A 25,699-nucleotide genomic window follows, 5' to 3' on the forward strand; every position below is an offset into this window, starting at 1 on the left:
GCTGACAAGCAGGAGCTCCAGCACCACAGAGCTAGAGGGTAGGAGGGAGACAAGGGTCACTTCTAAACCACTGGTCAGGATCCAGGAGCCGAAAAAGTTCAGCTAGTCTGACAGAAATGAATGTATGCTTTGCTTATCTGAAGGTTTATTGATGATGATGCAATATGGATGGTCGTTTTTGTGTGATGGATTATAGTGCAGTATTCAATATATTCAAGTTTGCTGTGTCTGTATTAAAAAGTTAATACCAATCATTGAGTGGGACAGATGCAATGAGGGTTAGATGCAGTTGATACATTTGACATTTCTGTAATCTCCCTAAAACTTCGTTTTTGTATTCAACATGATTTGGAATGTTTGAATGTTAAGCATTTTGTATGAAAATAAAACAAATACAGTCTTATGAATAAAATGACTAAAATCCAGTATGGGCTTGGGCTGAGACTTCCATCGAATTTTTAGTCTTTGTGAACATGCAGCATCTGAAACATTTGAAAATAATACCGTACACTAAACAAACACAACAGCAGGTGGAAGTAATGGGTAATAGGCGACCCATAGATTTACGTGAAGGCGTTGGATTTGACGTTTACGGTTTATAGCCAATAGCAGCGAACCTTCTCACGTTTGAATGAAGAACAGGCGGTTGACGTTTACTCCTGCAGCAGGTTTGTTTACTTCATTCAAAAACACTTTCTTCAGGAAATATTGTGGTAAGTAGCTGTTCATATTAACCACATGAAATAGCTCAGTTACTTTTATGTACAGCACTTTGTAGCCGAATAATTTAAATAGGGTCACGTCTTATGGGATATCTCTAGCTAACGTTACACAAATGTCCCTGTGAAACTGAAATTCTGCATGGGCTCTGTCATTTAACACAATAATATACTCATTGTTAGGCGTATTAGCTCATTTCGGTCAACGTTAATAACGTTATCTTCCGTAGTTAACGTTACCTAGCTACCTACATAAGGGGTGTATTGATTCCGCCGATTCTGTTGAAAAACGTTTCTTAAACGGAACGAAACGGGGAGGGACTTACTTGAATTAGTCCAGTAGACGTTTTGCAACTGAATCCTATCAATGAATACACCCCAACACTTTTAGCTAAACGCTAACTAGCAAGGCAAGTAGGTAACAGGTCTGATATGGCTCCAACAATAATACCAGGTTGTTTGTATTCTGACAGTAGCCCAGCCACGCAAGCCATCATGTCCACGAGAAGATCGCATACATTTGGAGAGACCATGGTAAGATTTGCATTTTGTTAATGTTGCGACAGTTCGTTTCTGGTATCAGAACAAAATAGTCAGCCCATAGTAACTTCTGATTTATTTGTACTTTAATTAATGCACACACGTGTGTGGTAAATGGGTTGTTCGTATATACGGTCTCGCTGTTTTACCTCGCAGGGCAAACAGAGAAGAGAACGACACATCCTATTGTTCTCGCTTTTATACTCTGACAGAGATAGTTCACGCCCATTGCTGGCCTGTCCGAGGGAGGAGGAGCGTGGTTTAAACTTGCTCCTCCTAACGTCGGCGTGCAGGCTGGTCCCAGCGTCGTGACGCACTTCCTGTTGCCGGTTGTAGTTCTTCTTGTCTTCAACAGTTGATTTACCCGTAGTTTATGTACTTAGCATAGCTTCCCCAGTATATTATATAAGTTATGCATACAAATAGCCAGTTCAACCCTAACAATTTCACACATGTATTATGAAGTTACTAAACACAACTTTCAACCATAATTGTGGATAGCAGTCACTAACATTAACTAGTTAGCTAGCTAAGTTGTTTATCAATAACTGGATGTTGGCTTCTCTCAATGTGCCCAGCCTTCAACAAGATCTGGAGAACGCACTCCATTGAGGTGTGTCCAGAATGAAATGCGCCATCTCTCAACCCCATCTTCTAGACTCAAATCGAGATCAGGGTTGTACAGCAATATCCTCAAAACGCCCAAGGTATGATGAACAGCCAAGCTATGGGCCTATGGATCCTGTTCACTGAACTATTGTTTGAAATTTAAACTGTACCTTATACTTCTCCCATTCTCCCTACAGAATGATGCTGTGTTTATCTACACAGACCCGTTAACACATTGCCCTCCACCAGCTGAGGTCCTATGCTCTCCTAGTGTTCCAAAGCCCAGTGATAAAACTACTACCAGTGATACAGCTCCTACCACTGAGGACACAGCTGTTGATACAAGCAGTGGACTTGGAGACATTACCTTCAAGTCCTTCATCTGTGCTGGGGGTGAGGTTGAGGTTTCAGAGCCCTCAAGGGTTGTAGACGAAACCATCTGGCTACCCAAGAATCAACTGAACATCTCTTCTCTTCCTGGCTATGATGATGAAAACACATGTCTCTCTGACAGTATGGTTACTCAATGCTGCGACAACCATGTGGATCACGTCTATTGTGATTTGGAAAGCGATTTGGCCACAACTGAAGCTGACCTGTCCTTTAATGGGGGTTCAAAGGCCAGTCTTAGTGTTCCACAGTTCACCGATCGAGCCCACAACACAGAGACTGTTACTGGCGGACAGGGAGATGTAACGTTTAAATCTTTCATCTGCACCGGAGGGGAGGTGGAAGTTTCAGAGGCTTCCAGGGTGGCACTTGAGACTATACTCCTACCAAAGGATCAGCCTGCAAACCACCATCAGCCATACAACGACAGTATATGTCAAAGTGTTATAGTAGATGACTTGGACATGCAGTCCATCGATGACCGCACAGATCATCTCTATTGTAATATGGCCTCTAGTGCACACCTTTCCTTCAAAGAACCTACACATTGTAGTCTTCAAAGTAGTACTTTGAAATCCATAGAGATGGTCCATACCAATGAAGAGTCAGCTAGTGTTCAAAATGCCACTGGCGGACAGGTTGAAGTCTCAGAGTCCACCAGAGCGTCCAACGACACTATCCTCCTACCTGAGAATCAGACTGTGACCAGTCATCTACCGTACAACGACAGGGTCAACCCAAGCATCATAGAGGAGCAGTCCTCCGATCATGCAAAACACCCTTATAGCCATGTGGAAAGTGAAGGTGCCGTGTTGGAAGCAGACACCGCTGCCATCAGTGAGCCCTCAATGGGAAATGCATCCTTAAGGTCATTGAAGGACCTGGGTGATGTCGCCTGTCAGCTTTTCCCTGAAGGCCCCAAACAGGGTTCTTCTCTCCATGATGGAGACAGCGCCGTGGTTCCATCTATACAGTTGGAATCTGACCGCTCCCTTTGCAATGAGTTTGGAGCCTCGGCCAGGAGCTCCACACCTGTAGATGAGGACAACCCATCGATAGTCTCTCACTCCCATTCTCATGGTTCAATGCAGGAGTCCAGTGGGGCCAGAGACAGCGCACTGGGTTCAAGCAGTAACGCTCCTCTTCTCTCCAACACTACAGATGAAGCAAGCTCTGAGAACATTGCTGACGTGTTGACTGAACTACCCAAGATCCCCTTTGTAGCGAGGTGGGCCGGCGATGGTGATGCTTTACAGTTTGAGACCTTCAGCCCTGTTCTTAGCACTACCCCCATGACCAGAAGAGGGGGCATTCAGAAATCGCCTTTCGCCCAAATGGAGGATTCCGCTCTGGAAAACGGCAGGGGCTGTGTCCTCAACTCTGCTGAGGGTAGCATTGTTGTCCCAGCCAACCCAGACAGCCGACTCTGGGCGGCCGTCCTGGAGAGCCCCATGCCTCTACCCAAGTTCAACTCGACGGCAGTGGGTGCAGCATCGACCCACAAGCCCCCTCCTTCTCCAGACCCAGTCACAGAGACTGTGGAGACGAGGCCAGAAGTGGATGTACATCATGTAAAACCCCAAGCCAAGGTGGAGAAAGTAGAGATGGGTCTTTTTGATAATTTACCAAGGTTGGTTTGTGAGCAGCCTTTTCAGCAGCAACTCATCCAGATGGCCCAATTCCTCATCCTGGCATCGGGCAAGATGGACCCTGTTAGCTACCCTGCCCTAGCCCCTAAACCTGCTCCCGCCCCTCCTGTAGTGGAAACTACAGCGGGGTCCACGGCTGTAGAGTGCCACAGCATGTGTGTTGGCACCACTCCAGTGAGGCAGGCAGACCGCAGTGCCAACACCTCTGGTCAGTTTGAGAGGAAGAGGGAGTTCTCTGTGTCTGACGCCTGCACCAGCACCGAGACTCTGCTCTGGAAGTGAGTATTGGCCTGTGTGTTTTTGTGAGTGAGAACTCTGTAAAATGTTCTGTGTTTATGTAATATGAACCATGTAAATATTGTTTTTTGGTGTTTGTCTGAGAGAAGTGTACACAAGTTTTTCCCGTGTGTTTGTATGAGAACTGAGTTGACTATTTTCTCTCTGTGTCAGTCTGGCCCCTGGGAGCCTGTGTGGGGTCCCCAGACAGGAGCTGGAGCAGAGGCTGACCTCCACTCTCATCATGGTGGAGGCCCTGGTGCAGCAGCTGTGCACAGCCAGGGGACAGGGCCACTCTAGGGGCCCTGGGCCCTCAGAACTTAGGGACAAGCTTGTCCAGACCGACCACACTGAACTCAGCCAGACGGTAACCTACAAAGACCTCTATGTGACGGCCCTGGAGAGGATCAAGGAGATAGAACTGGACCAGACAACTCTACAGAACCTGCTCCACAGCATGCAGGACACCAGGAGCACCATGACAGCCCTGAGTAGAGACACTGAGGCTGCTCTCAGCAGCATGAGGCAGATAAGAGACCTGGTTAAAGAGGACCAGCACAGCCTGGCTACACAGTATGGTCAGATGAAGTCCCTTTATGAGAAGTGCAAGGAGACCCAGGGCAGGATGGTGCAGAAGGTCCGAGACACCCTGCAGCAGAGAGAGGACTTGAGGAGACGGATGGAGGAGGCTTTCACCGCCAAGGACGCAGCCTTCAGTGTGACCGAGCAGCTGAGGGCTCACTGTGCCGTGCGTATCTCTGAGCTGGAGGAGAGTGTGGGATCTCACCAGGAGCTGATGGCTGCCCTGAACAAGACCTACCCAGAACAGGTACCACACACAGTCTGAGATCAGGGCTAGAGGCAATCGCCTGGTTCCCAGCTTATGCTTATTTTGGTGCTGTGTATTTGTTTTCCCGTGCTCATGTGTGTCCTCACTCAGGTTGCATTGAACAAGGCCTACGTGGAATCCCTCGACTCTGCATCTGAGCTCTTGAGAGGAACCATGACTGATCACGACAGTCTGCATCAAGAGGTATGTCTTTAACCTGGAAGCTACATTGTCTTGTCAGGAAAGAAAAGACATCCAATGTGTTGCAATGTGTTGTTTTGTTGTGTAAGATGTCATATTCTCCCCAGCTGAAAACAGCCAGGCGTCTCCTCCAGAGGGCAACTCCTATACTGGTGAAGCTGAATGAGAAGGCAGCCAACGCTATAGGGGAGAGAGACCAGCACCTCTCGGAGAGAGACCAAGCTGTGGAGGAGAGAGAGCAGGTCTGACCTCCCTTTTCTCTCTCATCTTCCTCATCTCCCACACCTCACAATGTCTCTACTGCCTGTTCTATTTGCTCTGTTCTGTTATCTTCTGCAACTCGTCTCTCCACAATGTTATGGCTTCATTCCAATGCGTCGTGGCTCACTTCTACATGACAGATCCAAGAGGAACTGGACCAAACCAACGTGAGTCTCCAAGATGCCAGACAGGAGATTGGGGACCTGAATCTCCAGGCCACCATCATCAATTCAGGTAGGGATTGAAACAAATCATTGAAGGTAACACTTGAGTTTCAAGTGTTATTGTTTAAAAATAAGTGCTTATATATTTATTTTCTAGCATTGTCATTCCCTCTTGCTCTCCCTCCTTCTCCCTCTCTCAGAGTTGGGTGTTCTGCGTCAGAAGCTGAGTGAGGGAGAAGAGGAGCGAGTTCAGCTGGAGAGGAAGGTCACAGAGCTGTCTGCCACCGTCTCCTCTACCCTGGCCTCCTATGCCTTCCTAGAGCAGGCCCTGGCTGCAGAGTCCACCAAGTTAGTTCAAAGTTCACTCTAAGCTGTTATGGTGCTTCAACTATGGCAGTTGTGAATTCAACTTTTATATATATATAAATGAATGAGAGATAAATAACCTTAACTTTATTTCAGGTTGCAGCAGTCATGGCAAGAAGTCCAGCAAGCTACCGACAGGGCCAACCAGTAAGTGAACTCCTCAGCTACCTCATTTCTCTTATCAACACTACTATTTAAATCTGTATTTTACCATTGAAATGGGCTATTCTGATGTATTTGTATGTTTAGCCCCATCACATTGCAGCTATAAAGATGATTTAACATGAACTAAGACACACACACCTTTTGCTATTGGTAATCAATAATACACATTGGTTTAACTATTAAGGCATGTTTAGCCATTGAGTTTAATTAAGCAATAAGGCATGAGAACCCAGGGATTACTCCGACTAAGGGATGTTCTTAGGCCTGAATAAAGCCAGAGGGAACAGCCCTTAGGAGGGAGTTATCACATGACAATCCCCGGGTTCTCATGCCTTATTGCTTTTATAAAACAGTTGCCAACATATTAATACAAATCTCGATTTTTAAATGAAACATTTTAAACGAGTACATATGTTTTTGTGTTCTGGTCATTTAGTTATTTTCTGTTTGACCCAGTTGTTAATTCGAATCATTCTTTTTGTTCCGAGTTGCTATGCTAAACAAATCATTGGCATGTAGCTAGCTAGCAGATTCAATGATGAGATATAAGAACTTCAATAAATAATGATTTATTAAATATCCAATAGGCCTACATAGGCCGCACTGCGCTTAAGGGAATTATATTTAAGGGAATTCTGACTGTTTACAGTTTCCATGGTGAATTATTCGTTTTGTGTTCAAGCCTACTGGCACAGGAGAAATCCATTTGTAAAATGATAAATTGTTGCAAGGTCATAGAGGCAGACAGGTCAGTTTACAACCCCTAACTGTTGCAAACCAAACAGTAACATGGAAAACTAATGTGTAGATGCTTTTTTTACCCTGAGGGATATAAAGTTTATGGATTTCCTGCCTGGGCTGCGGGACAGTGGAATTATGACATGCTATTTTGCGGGAGTTGTTGTCCCACAACTCTGGCATATGAACCAATCAGCATCCAGGATCCAAACAACCCGTTTTATAACATTTTATTGAACCCCTCCTGCGTCCAGGTTGGAGGGTGCGTTGGTCCAGTCAGAGCAGCGTGTATGTGAGCTGTCCCAGGCTCTGGCCCACAGCGAGGAGCAGCTGAGCCAGCTGCAGAGCCACTCCCACAGCCAGAGCTTGCAGCTGCAGAAGCTCCATGAAGTCCGCGTGCAGCTCAACAGCATGATGGAGATGAACGAGGTAGGGGGACCTCTGGATATCTCTCTGCAGTACTGTATGTGGTGGTGCTCTCTTGCTTTGCGTTCCTCTACCTTTTTCTGTCTCTTTCTCTCTGCTCCTTACCAGTCTCTCTCTCCTTCTTTTACTCTGTAGAGCTCCCTCTTCTCTCTTTCTCTCCCTCTCTTCCTGTGTGCTGATCCTAAACTCAGCTGTGATGAGTGCTGTGTGTAACAGCTCTGTTCCTACTCCCCTGTGTAGTTCCTACAGATGGAGAACGATATGGCCAGGGAGCAGGTGGTGGAGAGCGAGGGGACCCTCCGGGCTAACCTACAGGGGCTCAGGGAGAGGAACATCCAGTGTGAGGACCTCAAAGGAGCCCTCAGCCACCTCCAGTAAGACCCACTACCACTCACTGTGGAGTCATAGTACATTTAGTTATTAGACATGATTTATTTTTAATGAGTTGAGCTGTGATGAGTTCTGGGGTGTGTGTGGGGGGGGGGGGGTTGTCTCCTATCACTACATGGGACATGGTTATTACAAACAGTTGAATAATTGTCTTTAGCTGATTGTGTGTGTCCAGCGCTGAGAGGGAGGCTTTGCAGGCAGAGCTGGAGGACAGTAAGACCAGAGCCCAGTCGGTCCAATTGGACCTGGTAGAGCAGCTAGCCCAGGCTGTTACTGACATCACCCTGTTACACCACACACTGAGACAACTGACCAACGATGTTCACACTGCTCTGACCACCAAGGTAATCACACACACCCTGTTACACCACACACTGCACACACCCTGTACTAGTCCATAGAAGACTCAGTCTGTTGTGGTGTTATTTCAGAAGCCAGAGGTCTGTGGTAAAAACGAGGTGTCCCAGCCCTCCCTCCCTGTCGAGCGTCATCCCTCCACCTCCTTCGTGGATAGCATCATGGTGGCCATCACCACTGACCTGGCACAGGCCAATGACACACAGCCCCCCTTAGACATGACAGAGGAACCACAAGCTGAAGGGTTGGGCAGCGAGACCAGCGCCTTCACTCGCCTCGCCCCCATCACTCCTAAGAAGTGTCAAGGTGAGGCCTCCATTGCATCTCCCCAGGGGGGTGGCTGGTAGCCCCAGGGGGGGTGGATGGTAGCTGTTCAGTAGGGTACACTGTAGTAAAACCTTACAACAAAAACTAAAGTGCGTGTTCTTATTGGACAAGTTCATAGCACCTCCCCTGTTTCACTGTTTCAAAACGTTTCCAGACTGAACACAACCCATTTGTTTGTCTGTATAGATGTGTCCTGGGCCCAGTCATTAAATGCCCGCCCTTCCTGGTTTCAGTGGTGCCTCCAGAGGAGGAGCAGAGTAGTGTGGTGGAGCTGCTAGCAGACCTGGCTAACACAGTCTCTGAGCTCAGCTCCACCATCACACAGCTACGACAGAGCAAGGACACCGAGCAGGAGGCACTGAACAACACCATGTAAGCACTGTGACGTGTGTGGCATTTATGTTGTGTTGAGATGTGAAGCTTAGAATTTCTCCTTTAAGCATTCAATTATTTACTGTTTTATTTACCTTCGTGGTCTCTATAAGTCAGTGTTTCCCAACTCCAGCCCTCCAGTAACCCCAACACCACACATTGTTGTAGCCCCGGACAAACACACCTGAACTCATTGAGGGCTTGATGATTATGACAAGTTGAATCCAGTGTGGGGAACACTGCCCTACGTCAAGTTCCATCATTAGGGTTAAACCCAGGGTTTCCCAAACTCTGTCCTGGGGACCCTAAGGGGTGCACGTTTTGGTTTTTGACCTAACACTACACAGCCGATTCAACTAATCATCGCACTTTGATGCACAGGGTTTGGGATACGCTGAGTAAACCTAACCAATAATTGTATTGTGATACCAGCTGTGGGCTGCAGGGGGAGCAGCAGGCCCAGGCCCACAGACACAGGGCTGAGGTGTCAGAGCTGAGGAGCCAGCTGAGCCGTCTCCAGACCCAGCTAGGCCGGGACCAGGTGACTCTACAGAACAAGGCCCAGGTGAGACACTACACTGCTCTCAGATCAGACCGTACAACTGAAAACACCAGGTTTAGTTACACTTAACTTCTTACCTGCGTTAAACCCTGTATTTGTGAGCATATTGGCAAAGTGCTGCCAATACTTGTGCATTATAGATTATTTTACTGAGAAATCTAGACATTTGCTATTACTTCCTTGGCTACAGGACGAGACATGTGTGATTACTTGACTGACATGGTATTTTGGTGAATAGTGGTCTGTGTGACTGAGGCTGAACCCAGGTCATTTGTTCTGTTTTACCAGGAGGTTGACACTATGAAAAGGATCTGCAGTGAAGTGAATGAGGCCAGGGAGTTTCTTTACAAGCACAAATCTGAGAACAAAGTAAGGGACTATATCACTTTTTCGACCAAAAAATACTTGGTTGGCTACATTCACTTTATTTCGTCTTCCTAAAAGTTCTCGGGCAACATTTTATCCTCGTGTGAATTGTCACCTATATGTCATGATGTGCTTCCATTTAGCCTATGTTACGTTGCTGCTATGTTCTGTATTTGTGTTCTGTAGGAGCTGCGTAGGGAGGTGGCAGACCTGCGCCGTTCGCTGCACCAATCACAGGTAGAGTCCCAGGCTCTAAGGGACGAGCTAAGAAAGACCGGCAACCAATCAGCACACAGCATGCATTCCATGGACGACAAGATCCGCCTACTGAAAGAGGTACCATCCAGACCATAGGTTGCCTGTTATCCCTGTAAGAACTGCTAGGGCTACCCTACGGTGTCCATGTCCCTGCTGTCCTCACACCTAGACACTGGGCCGTCTGCGCACTATATTTCCATCTGAACGCACCACAGCGCCCTACATGACCCAACCTTGGGTTGTTTTAAATTGGCCATAATTACATCTCAAATACCTCCCCCCCACACCAACCCTGCAGCCTTGAAAGACCAAGCAATCCTCTCCCTCCAACACTAGTTGTCTTTGACAGGCAGTAGGACCTTAAACACTGTCTCCACCACAGGTGGAAAGACTAAAGAGGACTCTGTTGGAAGCTGAGGAAGGAAGAGCAAAGCTTCTGGAGAGAGCCAAGAGACATGTAAGTGTCTATGCAATCTATACACAAGTGTGCCACCCCGCCTCTGATTTGGTAAACATTTGAGGGATGGGCCTAGAGAAATGTAGCCACTCTCAAATTCATAGGCAGAGCTATGGATGATGCATCTCCATCTATGATATCAAAATTATAGTTTTAACCAGGTTTTGAGGCTATAAAGTGTTTGTAAACACTGTAAATGTAAACAAACACTGGAGTAAAACAAGCACATATGTTGGCTTCTGATGGGCGTCACAGTTGAGCTAAGCTCATGAGGCATTTATAAGCTATATTCTTCAAGAATCAATGGGTGTGTATAATTAATTTTTAAATCCAAAAATGGATGTTGCGACTAAGGATTCCAGCTTTATGGAAAGCACTTCATATGTAAGTGGTATCCAATGCACAAGTCACCAGCTTCAATGTTCCCCTCTGTCTCTGCAGCAAATGATCCACGACACCAACCAGAAAAAAGTGGAGAAGGAACTTCGTGTCCTTGACGATATGATTGAGACGGTCAGAAAGGTGAGAGTACAGGGATATACGTTTTTCTGTTTGAAATGTAAAGGTAGATTCAGCGATATGACGTAGATGTTGAAAGTAAACCGCATAGTGGGTACATTTCCACTAACTAAGAGCACTGAAGCGCGAGGCTCCACTTCTCCTCTGTTTTGGTCCTGTGGCTGGCAAGTTGTAAAAGCGTGACGCGAATCCGTGCACATGCACAAATACTATGTGAGAGCGAAGTCTTGCAAGTTGCTCATCTCAATATCTGCAGTGCTGCTCGTGGCAACGTCATTTTGCTGAGTCTACCTTTAATAGAAATGGTCATTCATATGTGTTACTTGATGTATATTGATAGTTTGGCATTAGACTTGACACTTTCCTTTTCTTTCTCTACAGACTTTGTCTTCTGTTCCTGACGTTGTCAAGAACTGCAAGGAACTCAAGACTCTAGTCGAATATCTTGGTTAATGTCATATTATAAATTGTAGTTTTAATCAGTTCTGTTTTTTAAAATGTTTTCTTAAACCTATTTGTACAAATAAAAGAATCTGGTAACACGTCTGAGTAGTTTTGATGGAATTGATTTATGTTAACTGGATTGTAAACGTTTACAGCATTACAATATACAGCCGAACACTTCTGCAATTGCGAACGGTATGAAATTTAGTCGTCATAATATTACAGAGCGTTCTGGTTTGATAGACTTGGAACACTCAATGAAATGATTCCAACCGCTCTCCACTGAGTTAAAAAAAAATCTAAACTTGAACAGAATGGAGTTGGTTTGAAATGTTTCTGGGGTTTCCATGAAAGTACATTCACACATTGTATTTATGTACAGTTTACCAGTACAAGAATGGCTTTACATCTGTTACTCACTTTTATACATTACTGGATTGACATTACAATGATGTAATGTGGAATTCATTTTGGGTGTAAAAAAACAAACATCTCCAAAGATATGATTTATAATTTGTCAGCCCACTAACTACAGAGGGCCCTTAAGTGTTGACAGAGTATGCTGTTATAGCCTAACTGGTGGTTGGCAAAATCGATTGTATTACAACGGTTTCATAAATCTTTCGACAAGTAAAATCATATTTGACAAGTAGGTAATTTCTTGATGTTGCACTGTGAAATGTCATCTAAATCATTTTCTGTCTGCCGTGCTCCTCGTCGTTTCTGCTTGGCTGCTTTTCAATACGACTCATTTTCTTTTTATATACACCATCTCTCCAAAACACTTGCTGTCCGACACTGTTCTCAATTAGATGTAACAAATACCTAAGACGTGAGTTGCTGTCGGCTCCAAGGAATTTATCCCACAGTCTATCCAGGTGGATTTGTGATATTGACTTTTATATTTCATTACCAGTAGGAGATTAGAATTTGTATTGTCAAAAGGACTTGATATTTGATCACTTAAATTAGTGAAACTTTTATCTGCAGATTTATTTTGACTAACTTCACCCATTTAGATTCACTTAATGCATGATGAATATAGTCAATGTGTCTGTCAACAACTACATGTCGGTACAGAGCCTTCAAAGTATTCACACCCCTTGACATTTTCCACATTTTGTTGTGTTAGTCTGAATTTAAAATTGATTACGTAGTGACGTTTCACAGGCCTACACACAATACCCCATAATGGCAAAATGGAATTATGTTTTTAGAAATGTTTACAAATTTAAAATGACAAGCTGAAATGTCTTGAGTCAATAAGTATTCAAGCCCTTTGTTATGGCAAGCTTAAATACGTTCAGGAGTAAATATTTGCTTAACAAGTCTTAAGTTGCATGGACTCACTCTGTGTGCAGTAATAGTGTTTAACATGTTTTATTATGAATACCTAATCTCTGTACCCCATACATAGAATTATCTGTAAAGTCCCTCAGTCGAGCGTGAATTTCAAACATGGATTGAACCACACACGCCAGGGAGGTTTTCCAATGCCTCACAAAGAAGGGCACCTATTGGACGATGGGTAAAAAACATAAAGCAGAATATCCCTTTGAACATGGTAAGTTATTAATTACACTTTGGATGGTGTATCAATACACTCAGTCACTACAAAGATACAGGTGTCCTTCCTTACTCAGTTGCAGGAGAGGAAAGAAACCGCTCAAGGATTTCACCATGAGGCTAATTGTGACTTTAAAACAGAGTTTAATGGCTGTGATAGGAGAAAACTGGGGCTGGGTCAACAACATTGTAGTTACTCCACAACACTAACCTAAATGACAGAGTGAAAAGAAGGAAGCCTGTAAAGAATAAAAATATTCCAAAACATGCATCCTGTTTGCAATAAGGCACTAAAAGTAAAACTGCAAGAAATGCGCAAAGAAATTCACTTTATGTTCTGAATTTAAATGGTTATGTTTGTGGCAAATCCAATACAACATTACTGAATACCACTCTTCATATTTTCAAGCATGGTGGTGGCTGCATTATGTTTTGGGTATGCTTGTCATCTGCAAGACTAGGGAGTTTTTTTTTAGGATAAAAAGAAACAGAGCTAAGCACAGGCAAAATCCTAGAGGAAAACCTGGTTCTGTCTGCTGTCCACCAGACACTGGGAAACAAATTCACCTTAAAACAGGACAATTAACCTAAAACACAAGGCCAAATATACACTGGAGTTGCTTACCAAGACAACATTGAATGTTCCTGAGTGGCCTAGTTACAATTTTTACTTATCGCCTTGAAAATCTATGGCAAGACTTGAAAATGGCTGTCTAGCAATGATTAACAACCAACTTGAAAGAGGTTGAATAATTTTAAAAAGAATAATGTGCAAATATTGTACAATTCAGGTGTGAAAAGCTCTTAGACTTACCCAGAAAGACTCACAGCTGTAATCGCTGCCAAAGATGATTAAAAAATGTATTGACTCATGTATTGACTTTTTTGTATTTCTTTTTCAATACATTTTCCAAAATGTCTAAAAACATTGTCATTTGGGGGTATATTGAATTCAGGCTGTAGCACAAAATGTGGAATAAGTCAACGGGTATGAATACTTTCTGAAGGCACAGTACTTTTTTTAAAACGCTGTCCCCGTTATTCAGGTACACATACAGTTGAAGTTGGAAGTTTACATACACTTAGGTTGGAGTCATTAAAACTCGTTTTTCAACCACTCCACAAATTTCTTGTTAACAAACTATAGTTTTGGCAAGTCGATTAGGACATCTACTTTGTGCATGACACAAGTAATTTTTCCAACTATTGTTTACAGACAGATTATTTCACTTATAATTCACTATCACAATTCCACTGGGTCAGAAGTTTACATACACTAAGTTGACTGTGCCTTTAAACAGCTTGGAAAATTCCATTAAATGATGTCATGGTTTTAGAAGCTTCTGATAGGCTAATTGGCATCATTTGAGTCAATTGGAGGTGTACCTGTGGATCTATTTCAAGGCCTACCTTCAAACTCAGTGCCTCTTTGCTTGACATCATGGGAAAATCAAAAGAAATCAGCCAAGACCTCAGAAAAAAATTGTAGACTTCCACAAGTCTGGTTCATCCTTGGGAGCAATTTCCAAACGCCTGAAGGTACCGCGTTCATCTGTACAAACAATAGTACGCAAGTATAAACACCATGGGACCACGCAGCCATCATAATGCTCAGGAAGGAGACGCGTTCTGTCTCCTAGAGATGAACGTACTTTGGTGCGAAAAGTGCAAATCAACCCCAGAACAACAGCAAAGGACCTTGTGACGATGCTGGAGGAAACAGGTACAAAAGTATCTATATCCACAGTAAAACGAGTCCTATATCGACATAACCTGAAAGGCCGCTCAGAAAGGAAGAAGCCACTGCTCCAAAACTGCCATAAAAATGCCAGACTACGGTTTGCAACTGCACATGGGGACAAAGATCGTACTTTTTTGAGAAATGTCCCCTGGTCTGATAAAACAAAAATAGAACTGTTTGGCCATAATGACCATCGTTATGTTTGGAGGAAAAAGGGGGAGGCTTGCAAGCTGAAGAACACCATCCCAACCGTGAAGCACGGGGATGGCAGCATCATGTTGTGTGGGTGCTTTTCTGCAGGAGGGACTGGTGCACTTCACAAAATAGATGGCATCATGAGTATGGAACATTATGTGGATATATTGAAGCAACATCTCAAGACATCAGTCAGGAAGTTAAAGCTTGGTCGCAAATGGGTCTTCCAAATGGATGATGACCCCAAGCATACTTCCAAAGTTCTGGCAAAATGGCTTAAGGACAGCAAAGTCAAGATATTGGAGTGGCCATCACAAAGCCCTGACCTCAGTCCTACAGAAAATTTGTGGGCAGAACTGAAAAGGCGTCTGCGAGCAAGGAAGCCTACAAACCTGACTCAGTTACACCAGCTCTGTCAGGAGGAATGGGCCAAAATTCACCCAACTTATTCTAGGAAGCTTGTGGAAGGATACCTGAAACATTTGACCCAAGTTAAACAATTTAAAGGCAATGCTACCAAATACTAATTGAGTGTATTTAAACCTTTGACCCACTGGGAATGTGATGATAGAAATAAAAGCTGAAATAAATCATTCTCTCTACTATTATTCTGACATTTCACACTCCTAAAATAAATTGGTGATCTTAACTGACCTAAGACAGGACATTTTTACTAGGATTAAATGTCAGGAATTGTGAAAAACTGAGTTTAAATGTATTTGGCTAAGGTGTAAGTAAACTTCCGACTTCAACTGTAGCTGATCTGAAACGACCTCATAACAATGGCATAAAACAGTTTTTTCCTTCTCTTCCTCACTTTTAAGTCTTGTTGTCCTGAGTGTAAAGTATATTTAGACAATAGACTGTCTGAGCCACACACACGTTTTACCTGACACCACTGAACACGTAGTGTACTGAGTTAAAATATCAGGTTCCAAGTGAATTCATTTGCTGATTGCTGGTTCTTTAGCGAAGATTAGGCCAGGCTTTCTGAGTGTGCGCTACAGATGTAGGATCCTAATTTGAGCCAGGTTGCTAGAGCAGGAAAATAATCTTGCAGCAACAGGAAATGTGAATTATTATGTGGATTGTAATTAATGGATATTTTTGTAGGGGTTAATAAAACATTTTTTGCAAGTCTGTAATATCCGCTTTGAAATGTCAGACTTCAGAAGCATTTTTAAACCTCAAATACTGCACAAGTTTTAGTTCTCCTGCAACAGGGTGATCAAATTAATATCCTACATCTGTACACTGATGTCTGGACATGACACTTGGGCCTGCCGTTCACAGTGACTGATAATTCTATGGCTCCAGACACACTTCATGTCCAACTGAGCTGAAATGATGGAGGGGAGGAATGGGCTGCACAAAAGATGCAGTCTGAAATGTCTTAAGTGCCTGTTTCTGGCAAGGAATGAAGGAAACAGTCTTTTTGTTAATGTCATGAAGCATGAAGTGTACGCGTTGAAGAGTGCTTTTACTTTTGCTCTTCTCTAAGCTGTATGTATTTCTATTACATTCCTTTAGCTGTAAATCTACAGAATTATGGACTTTTCAGTGACACAATTCTATTATTATGCTTCTGCTAAAATGTTTATTCTATTCTACTGAGCCATTTACTTTATATTCATGTTCTTATTTTTTATTGTTTCTTATAGTTGTTGCTTTGTCGAGAAGGAACCTGCAAGTAACCATTTAATTGTGTGTATCCTGACCTGTGCATGCGAATAATAACAACGTGAAACATTCCCATAACTCCTTACATGACCATTTCCAATTGTTGCACTTTACAACAATTATTAAAGTGTTAAGTGGATCCAAATCAAGAGTTTTGATTTCTACCATTGAAACTCCTTTTCTCACAACTTGCACTACAGGTATCCGCATATTTTCTTCAATGATACATTTATCTTTGTAGTAATTATGTTGTTCTGCTTAAATTAATGTAATTCAACTATGATTCCTTATTAAAAAAAGGCACAAAATACTTCTTAAGCATTTTTTTCAAAACATCTTTATCAAATGCACAAAATGAAACAATAATTTACACAGTTTAAATTCCATTACAAATACATTTAGACAATTACATAAAAAAAAGGCCCTGCACACATTCAACTCATGAAAATTGAGCTTTTGCAACCACAGATTTTCACCACAGTAAAGAAAACGAACTGCAAAACCTCATCCAGGCTTTTGAGATACACTCGATGAAGCTACAAAGTGATACAAGTCCAGACACATACTTTAACCTTTAAATTCAAATCTCAACTGTACACACATTATGGTGCATCATGATATGGATTTAAACAATGTATATTTAACAATGTTGTGTCCTGATCATTGCACTTGATACTTGAGCGTGTATACATTGTATTGCAGTCCATATCATATTTGTCACAGTTACTGAATTAATGACATTTTATATTTCAAAACATGCACATTGATTCAAGTCAAAATAACACACCAAAACATGACGGAAAACTCCTGTTCATTTTATGTCCTTTAGTCTTTTCTTTTTCAGTCATGCCATCCCACTAACACCAGTGTCTCTCACATAGCCGCCAACTGAAACGGAAAAGTCCACTGGAATTGTTCTTTCCAAAAACCAACCCAATGCATAATTCTTTGAAGACTGTTCCTCAGATGGCAGACACGAACCTATCCATGTTCCCCGAGTACGTGGGGTGTCTTAGGTAGGCTCCAGTGCTGGTGGTACCTGCACCATTATACTGGACCAACGAGCCCAACTGTCCCGGGGACACTCGCCCATAATGCTCCACAGCATCTCCAGCCATGTGGGGTGAGGAGTGGGAGTGGAGACTCCCTGACCCTCCATACCCCTGGCTGTGTCCCTGGCTGTAGGAGCCCTGAGGTGGGTGGTGGTGTGGGTGGTGGTGGTGTCCGTTGGGGCCCGAGTAGGGAAACCCCACATGGGCCGAGGAGCGGGACAGCATGGCCCCTCCACATGACTGGGCCTGGAAGGCTGGGGCACCAAGGTTACAGTGGCTGGGGCCCCCAGCGGGGCCTCCCTCTGGACTGAAGCTCCTGCTGGGCTGCTGCATCATCTCGGGCCCCTGACACCCGGAGGAGTGCCCTATGATTGTGTTGATGCTGAACATGCGGGAGTGAGACTGGCAGTGAGGACCGAACCCAGGGGGCGAGGATGATGGGTAGTAGGCAGAGGGTAGCTGACCATGCTGGCCGTACGGGGTACTCACCGCCATATTGGAGCCGTACACGGAGCTGGAGTAGGTCGAGCGAGCGATCTGGACAGGCGAGAAGACGGGGGACTCATGTACAAATGACGTGTAGGTCGTAAAGTCACAGCGCTTGAACCTCTTCCTGCGCCGGAGGAAGCTGCCGCTCTCGAACATGTCTTCTGCGTTGGGGTCCAGGGCCCAGTAGTTACCCTTCCCGGGCCTCCCTGGCTCCCTAGGGATCTTGATGAAGCAGTCGTTGAGGGTCAGGTTGTGGCGGATGGAGTTCTGCCACTTCTTGGAGTTGTCTTGGTAGAAGGGGAACCGCTCCGTGATGAACTTGTAGATGCCGCCCAGGGTCAGCTTATGGTTGGGCGAGTTGGCTATCGCCATGGAGATGAGGGCGATGTAGCTGTAGGGGGGCTTCCCTCGCTGGAGGGGTCTCTTCCTGCGGCGGCCCCTTGACGGTTCACCCGACACTGTTGTGATGGTATGAGGGGGGTTGGGAGCAGGCAGGGAGATCTCAGAAGGAGTGTCTTTCTCCACTTTGACCACCGGCATGGTTGAGTGTAGTTCGTAAATGTCCAAAACAGAACGGACTAACTTGCAAAGTTAATGGTCTAGGTCGTTCTAAGGTTGTCCAAAAGTGCAGTATGTCATCGACAGGAACAGTAGCAGACGCAGGGAGAGAAGAGCAATACAATATTTACTAGAAAGGAAGGTTTCAACATTCCTTCTTCAAAAACTCACAGTCTTCAAAAACTCAGTCCTCAAGTCCAGAAATTAGCAGTTCAACAAATAAAGGTGGTTTGCGTTCCCAGTTTTCTATATATCCAGGATAGTCTCGTCAGGTAGAGAATACAGTGACTGTAAACACGTTCTTCCAGTTGTGTGTGTGAGTGTCAGTGAGTTACCTGAGGTCTCGACTACCTCCTCTGCAGCACACCTGAGCCACACCCCCACCCAGGGACTGACTCACCTCAGTAAAAGGGTTTATTGTTCATGTGTTTTAAAATGGATGTAATGCCACTGGCAGTTTTTTTAAAGTGTATATTTAGGACATTTTTTGTTGCTGTTGCTGTAAGTATTGGATGTAGGAGTAGCACTGACTTTTCAGTAACATGTATAAGATAGTAAACGATTGAAATTACGAAAATATTAAAAAAAGTAGATTCTCTGTTTTTAGTTCATTCCAATTTAACCAGATTTCAGTAAATAAATGAATCGGATGATCTCAGTATCGCACTACAGCTGTCCAATATGTTCTATTAAGGTACTTTTCAAACCCTGTGACCAATGAATAAAAAAACTCAACTGTCTTTCCTTCCAACCATTCAAATACAGCTCTAAAGTTACACCTCAAGTTGATTTGAAAAGGTCCAAAATGGACCCTTGTTGTTTTGATGTTGAACACTAAAAGGCCTCTTTAGTGGTGATTTAACCTAGGGATTGTTGTTCTTCTGCGTTTCCTTGTTTGTTTTGGCCCAGTGGTTAGCTGGGCCCAGCTGTGTTAAGAGATGTAAATGTTGTCCAGACAGAACCTGCCCTGTGATTTTATGCATGCAAAGCAAGGCCATGCAGGCAGCACACTCCTGGACATAACCTGAGAATGAGGGACAAACATAAAATCAGAATTACGAGTACATTTTTTAAATGTATATTGTTGTTAATTCATTGTCCTGAATATATGGCAGTATCATTATTTGAAGAAAATTTCACTATTCTTCCTTTGTTTGTATGGTAGAGCTTTTACAAGTCTTTTTGTGTTTGTACAATATGACTATGTGTTATGACCATAATATTGATTGGCTTCTTACTTCACTGAAATACACGTGCTATTAGATACGCTTGTTATCAACTTGATGACAAAACATTTTGCCATTTGACCAGCGCCAACAACAGTACCTCACTCACTCCTCTCAACAGCCCTTTTGGTATGTGATGATGAGTCCCAGTCTACTCCAGAGTGCTATGGTTAACTAAGTCAATCTTTTAAGCAAACAGAATGGGAACACCCCTGCTGCGCTCTCCCAGCACTCAACACTAACAGAGTTACACGAAGTGCTAGTGTCAGACCCAGAGAGGTGGAGGGAGGGAGGCTTCCCCCAGACAACAGCCCGATGAAAGGCCCTGCCTCCTGGGGTGGGCTGGGGCTGTGGGTCCCCTGGTCTGTAGGCTCTGGAGCTAAGGGCCTTACACCATGAGGTGTCATCACCACAGAGGTGAATACGCCCTAGGTTCCCGTAAAATTCCACATAGCTGTCATTTCCTGGTAATCCCTAGCGCCCGAAGGAATTATCCGGGGCATCTCACAATGGCCGCTTCTTGGCCCCGTGTCAGCATTGAGGCAAAGCTCCTGTGATGACAGACATTCATAACCTGCGTATTGATGGGTTCAATATTATATAATTCTATTGAATATACAATATTTGTATTTTATTTCACTAGGGAAGTCAGAGATATTGATATCACATTTTTCAAGTAAGTCCTAGTGAGCCTCAAGTGAAATGACTGGTCTATGGAAGAAAACTTATTTGGCCCTTTTGTATTTATATGGAGAATGGACTGTACATGGTACAATGTTTAATTCAATATTCAAAAGCTGTGTCAGTTTTAACAACAACTGTTTATGTATCTACCGTATGTTAGTGATGCTTTATGGGTAAATAAAATAGGCCAGCTGGTGTCGGAAATATTCCATGATCATCTGATCAACATTGCTCATTGTTGTCATTGTCTGCAATGATAGAAATCGGAGTTAGATTATAAAAAGCACTGCGCGTTTATTGATAATCTAAAGAAAGTTGTGAGATGCCACACACTGGCCCCAGGGTCCTCCATTGAAGCTGTATGTAAACCGGGGGGGGGGTGTGTTTAGGGCATGCAAAGCCGGCTAACACCCCTGTCTGGACACCCAGTGAGAGGAGATCGTGACATGCAAATCCACCATCCACTCACTGCCTGCTGGGCTGTTTGTGTGTCAGTCATAGCCATTCATAGATACGGAGAGAATAGTTTGATCATGTGATGCACATTTTTGGAAAGATCAGGTGTTTTTAATGATGCAAATTAATTCTGTACTCTACGCATAATGGCCTATTTTGAATTGTAATGGACCTTTAACATTTGGAAAATATATTCAAAGATGGATGACAGTATGGGTTTGCCAAGCACTCACTTTCAATAGTGTTGCGTTTAGTATAAAGATCAGTATGTTTTAGAAATTCAAAAAGGTTGATTTTCATACCTAATGGATATGTTTGATATATGAGCTAGTATAGATAGATCTAACAAGATGCCTTGTTATTGTACATGGTTAATGATACATACTGTATTCTGATGACAGGTGAACAGTTAAACAGTATCTGCATTGGACCTCACCTTTTTTCACATAAGCCTGTACCTCATGCTCCACGGTCGTGAACAATAGGATCGACTAATTTAACAGACATTCACTGTGGGTGATGAGCACAAGCTCATATTTTCCACGGTTTATAAACGCCTCGTCACATGGCCCTCACGCACAATAGCCCCACTTGTTTTAATATTTGATTAAAATCTTGTTTATGATTCAGAATTATGACAGGACATAATAGTATCAACATTTCCTACTAAATCTGAAAGCTTGGCTACTCATGTTTTAATGATTCAACTAAATGATAGTGACATGACAAGGAAAGAAAAGGTGAGGTTTTAGTGGGCAAGAGTGATTCTCAATTGACAATATCAAAACTAGACCAAGTGGTTTTAGGTCTGCTTTCAAGTTATTGTTACAGAAGTGAAGTGTATTTAGATAGGAACTTGTTTCTCAAGGTGGCTTACAGATATTTGCAGTTTGCTAAAGCAGGAAAATAATCCTGCAGCAACAGGAAATGTGAATTGTTATGTCGATTATAGTTAACATTTATTTCTTTGCAAATACTCATTTAAAAACAAACTTTAGTTTCAAACCTATTCCTCATATCAAATTTTAAGGGTGCTTTAGTTCAGCATGAGTGGACACACAAAGTACCCCACAGCAAAGAGGCCTGTAGCTACGCATTGGTGCAACTTCGAGAGGATGTGGCCGTCATCTGCGTCCAGCTGCGCATCACTGCAACCCAGAGGCATATGACCACTGTCTGGTCGTGGAATGAATCTGTCCAGCTGTGCCGCGTCGCAGTAACCATCCAACGCAAATGAAGAGCGCAAAGGCACAGTCTCTATACCAGCACTCTGGCTGACAGGGAGAAACGGCTCTCTGCAAACAAAGAGAAACAAATCAAGCAATTTGAATGTCAGCGCTTTGCTTTAACCATTCGCTGGCCGTGTACAGGTGGGTTATTTGGGGTTGGTGTTTGCCACGCTAATGGTTGGGAACAATGGCTAGGGTCAGGGACTGGGTGAGGACCTCTTCAGTCTGGTCTCCATGGTGGTTAGGGTCCCTGAGAGCGGAGAGGTGGAGGAGAGAGTTCTCATCTGATCACTGAGGTGAATTTTCTGTAAGATATGCCACAGTTTAAAGTGTAACTGACAGTGTTGTAAAACCTACTTTGCGGATATGAAAGTCAAATCAGTAAAAAAATATAAAAATCCCAGTTTATGCTTCAAAACCAACTTTAAGAGGTTTTAAAAATAGTTTATTTGACAAAAAAGTACATGTCGTACAGTAAGGCATTGTTGGCAGAATAGATGGATGCAGTATTAATATAATTCACCAATACATTTCTTGGTAGTCCCAAAAATATTGCTATCAGTAAATCACAGTACAATGTTTGCAGCCTCCACCCATTCGGGATGCACTGCTTCAATATGTTTAACAAAAACGGATGACTGTAACTAAGTCTGGGAATGTCAATACAATCAAACTAGCAAGGGCAATGATCACGAATCAGTCATAACGTGGCTAGCAGGCTAGCGCACGTGTCAAACACAAGGCCCCGCGGGCCAAATAGTACACACCAGCGAGTATAAACGAGTCAACAGTTGAGTCATCTACTTACCATTACAGCCTGATGCGCTATCATCGGTGAATTTAACTTTAATTTATTGCATTCTTGTGTCCCATTTACAGCGCGCAGCGGAAGGAAAGTGTACAGACACATAATCCACAGTCCTAGCTAGGCTACTAAAATGTTGCAGTCTGGCTTCGGTTTTTAAAGCTTGACAATCACCAAAAAACAACCTGCAACAAAGCACCATGCAAAGGACAAACATGTAGGCCTATTACAGCAACATTAGAGCAGCAGCCTAGGTGGCTACTCAAATACAATACATTTTGAGTGCACCATACAGCAATGCTGCATTCAATCGCACCGGTGATCCATGCAGTGCAAAAAAATGAAAACGTTTTTTAAGTTTAAATGTTACAACAACATATAACGTTTTGTTATTTTGAGTTATTAAATACTTTTTGATTATGGTCGCAGCATATTATGCACAATAAAAAACAAGATAACTAACTATACACTAGCAGACACTGTCACGTCCTGACCAGTAATATATTTGTTCTTATAGTTTGGTCAGGACGTGGCAGGGGGTGTTTGTTTTATGTGGTTTGGGCTATGTATTTAGGTAGAGGGGTGTTTGGTTTATGTGGTCCGGGGTTTGTTAGTCTATGTTCTATGTTAGTATTTTTCTATGTTCTATCTAGTCTATTGTATTTCTATGTTTAGTTAATTGGGGTTGGACCTTCAATTAGAGGCAGCTGGTTATTGTTGACTCTGATTGAGGGTCCTATAATTAGGAGTTTGTTTTTCATGAGTTTTTGTGGGAGATTGTGCTTGTTTAGCTGTGTGCCTGACAAGACTGTCCAGTTAGTTTGTGTTTTGTATACGTTTATTGTGTTTCCCTTCTTCACCAAATAAAAAGAAGATGAGTATATATTTTCCCGCTGCGTCTTGGTCTTTACCCTACGGCAACCGTGACAGACACCAGTTCTGATGTTACTTCATGGAATACATTTCCTAGTCAGGAATTAGCCTAATATTTCAATCAAAACTTTTTTTTAAATACAGTATTTGGGTACCTATATGCACAAATATTTTACTTCGAAAAAAGTTTTGATTTAAATATTAGGCTAATTCCTGACTAGGCAATTTATTCCACTTATTCCACGTATGTGTCACTTATGGCTATCTTGTTTGTTTAGATATCATAATTGTAAAAAATATTGTGTTGGTTCTACTTTTTGCATGAGGTAACTATTTGTATCTGTCATCTCTGTGCTTATGTGTATTAGTGTGTGCATTTGATTGAATTATGTTTGCATACTCTGCGTACAGTGTGTGTTTGCCCACGTGTCTGTTGTTCACCCTGTGTGTGTTTGTGTGCTGACACAACCAGTACACCCAGGATCAGTAGGCTTCAGTCTTGTTTGCATTGCAGCTGGATGGGGCCTGGTCTTGATGCAAAGTCCCGTGGACGGTTGACTGGCTCCCAGCCTGGGTCGGTTTACATAACTGAAGCTGCGTGCAGCCCAGGGCCCGCCACCGCCGTTAATTCACTGTGTGAGTATCCCTGGGACAGAAAATACAGCCAGGGATAGAGGCTATTGTCACTATGACAGTCTCACCTAATATGAAGAGTTTTATGCAATGTTGCTCTCCCATGACAATTGTGATTGTAGTGTGATTACATTTGTGCATCGCTGGAGTTTGTAAAGCTCTGCTTGCACTCTGTCACTGTCCTAATAATACAAAAAACATACATTCCTTCTTGCCTTTCTCTTAGTTGGTCTCCATCTCTCTCTCTCTCCCTCGATCTCTCTCCTCTCTCTCTGAGTTCAACTCCAACCCTATAGAGACAGTATATCCAGCTCTCTTTAACTATCTCGTGGTGTAGCCCACAATTTAGGCCATACCTGATTGCAGATGTCAGTCCGTGCATCACTGACGCCTCTGTTTGGATCCATGTGTGTCAACACCTTGTTAATGCCTCCGCTTGCCACAACCGCAGTGACTGGCTCGGGCTCCCCACCCTCACATCAGCATTTTCCCCCTTACCTGCACCTGAATGGAGGCTCATGTTTCACAATAGAGACACATGTAAGTGTTTAGCTCCGGAGAAGCTGTAACTCCTTATTTTGTTCTAGTTCATTAGGACGGATTTATCTCTTCATCGTCTGGGTTTCTGACAGGGCAGAGCAGACGGAGGGGATGGAGGGAGGGGTGAGCGGGGGAGGAAGGAGAGGAAGAGTGGCTTCCCATGAAATTGAGTCTCTGCCTTATTTTTCGTGGAAGTACAATTACGTGGAAACAACGTTGATTCAACCAGTTTTTGCCCAGTGAGTTAGCACTTCAGGCAATACATGGGTCTTTTAAACACCTCAAATGATATGCTTAATGTTAAATAAGATGTAACCAAACAAATACTTCAGCTGCTTGGTGATAAGGCATAATCTCTTATCACCACAACTTAACATACAGTACCAGTCAAAAGTGGACACACCTACTCATTCAAGGGTTTTTCTTTATTTGTACTATTTTCTACATTGTAGAATAATAGTGAAGACATCAAAAGTATGAAATAACACATATGGAATCATGTAATAACCCAAAAAGTGTTAAACAAATCAAAATATATTTTATATTTGAGATTCTTCAAATAGTCACCCTTTGCCTTGATGACAGCT

General features: G+C 43.3%; 2 protein-coding genes and 1 long non-coding RNA gene across 9 annotated transcripts; 1 reads left to right on the forward strand and 2 right to left on the reverse strand.

The window, feature by feature from the left end:
- Positions 1 to 578: 578 nt before the first annotated feature.
- LOC106610270 (sperm-associated antigen 5) lies at positions 579 to 11,487 on the forward strand. Of its 7 annotated transcripts, none has more exons than XM_014209521.2 (21): positions 579 to 668; positions 1,193 to 1,253; positions 1,838 to 1,966; positions 2,066 to 4,185; positions 4,358 to 5,012; positions 5,124 to 5,216; positions 5,321 to 5,455; positions 5,615 to 5,708; positions 5,839 to 5,986; positions 6,101 to 6,151; positions 7,162 to 7,336; positions 7,574 to 7,707; positions 7,899 to 8,067; positions 8,155 to 8,386; positions 8,635 to 8,779; positions 9,212 to 9,344; positions 9,630 to 9,710; positions 9,894 to 10,043; positions 10,348 to 10,422; positions 10,864 to 10,944; positions 11,323 to 11,487. In XM_014209521.2, the coding sequence occupies exons 2-21, from the start codon at positions 1,215 to 1,217 to the stop codon at positions 11,392 to 11,394; spliced, it is 4,911 nt and encodes a 1,636-aa protein (XP_014064996.2). In that variant the 5' UTR covers positions 579 to 668; positions 1,193 to 1,214; the 3' UTR covers positions 11,395 to 11,487. The 7 variants fall into 7 exon arrangements, 6 of the variants coding, with proteins under 6 accessions (XP_014064996.2, XP_014064998.2, XP_045578792.1 ...); XM_014209523.2 differs by having other exon boundaries at positions 8,641 to 8,779; XM_045722836.1 differs by having other exon boundaries at positions 8,158 to 8,386.
- Positions 11,488 to 16,894: 5,407 nt separating this feature from the next.
- On the reverse strand, positions 16,895 to 19,110 carry LOC106610269 (forkhead box protein E1). The gene has a single exon (XM_014209519.2). The coding sequence runs from the start codon at positions 18,646 to 18,648 to the stop codon at positions 17,530 to 17,532; it is 1,119 nt and encodes a 372-aa protein (XP_014064994.1). The 5' UTR covers positions 18,649 to 19,110; the 3' UTR covers positions 16,895 to 17,529.
- Positions 19,111 to 21,974: 2,864 nt separating this feature from the next.
- LOC106610296 (uncharacterized) lies at positions 21,975 to 23,476 on the reverse strand. Its single transcript, XR_001329884.2, has 2 exons — positions 23,070 to 23,476; positions 21,975 to 22,327 (listed from the first exon to the last, which is right to left on the reverse strand). It is a non-coding gene; the product is annotated as an uncharacterized lncRNA (long non-coding RNA).
- Positions 23,477 to 25,699: the final 2,223 nt, after the last annotated feature.

The sequence above is a fragment of the Salmo salar genome, chromosome ssa08, assembly GCF_905237065.1.
Source record: "Salmo salar chromosome ssa08, Ssal_v3.1, whole genome shotgun sequence".
Lineage (NCBI taxonomy): Eukaryota > Metazoa > Chordata > Actinopteri > Salmoniformes > Salmonidae > Salmo > Salmo salar.

Excerpts from the sequence above, each read along its gene's own strand:
- LOC106610270 (XM_014209521.2), top strand. The coding sequence starts at position 1,215 with ATGTCCACGAGAAGATCGCATACATTTGGAGAGACCATG. Across the intron at positions 1,254-1,837 it reads ATACATTTGGAGAGACCATG|CCTTCAACAAGATCTGGAGA; the intron begins GTAAGATTTGCA and ends CAATGTGCCCAG. Across the intron at positions 10,423-10,863 it reads TGGAGAGAGCCAAGAGACAT|CAAATGATCCACGACACCAA; the intron begins GTAAGTGTCTAT and ends CTGTCTCTGCAG.
- LOC106610269 (XM_014209519.2), bottom strand. The coding sequence starts at position 18,648 with ATGCCGGTGGTCAAAGTGGAGAAAGACACTCCTTCTGAGATCTCCCTG.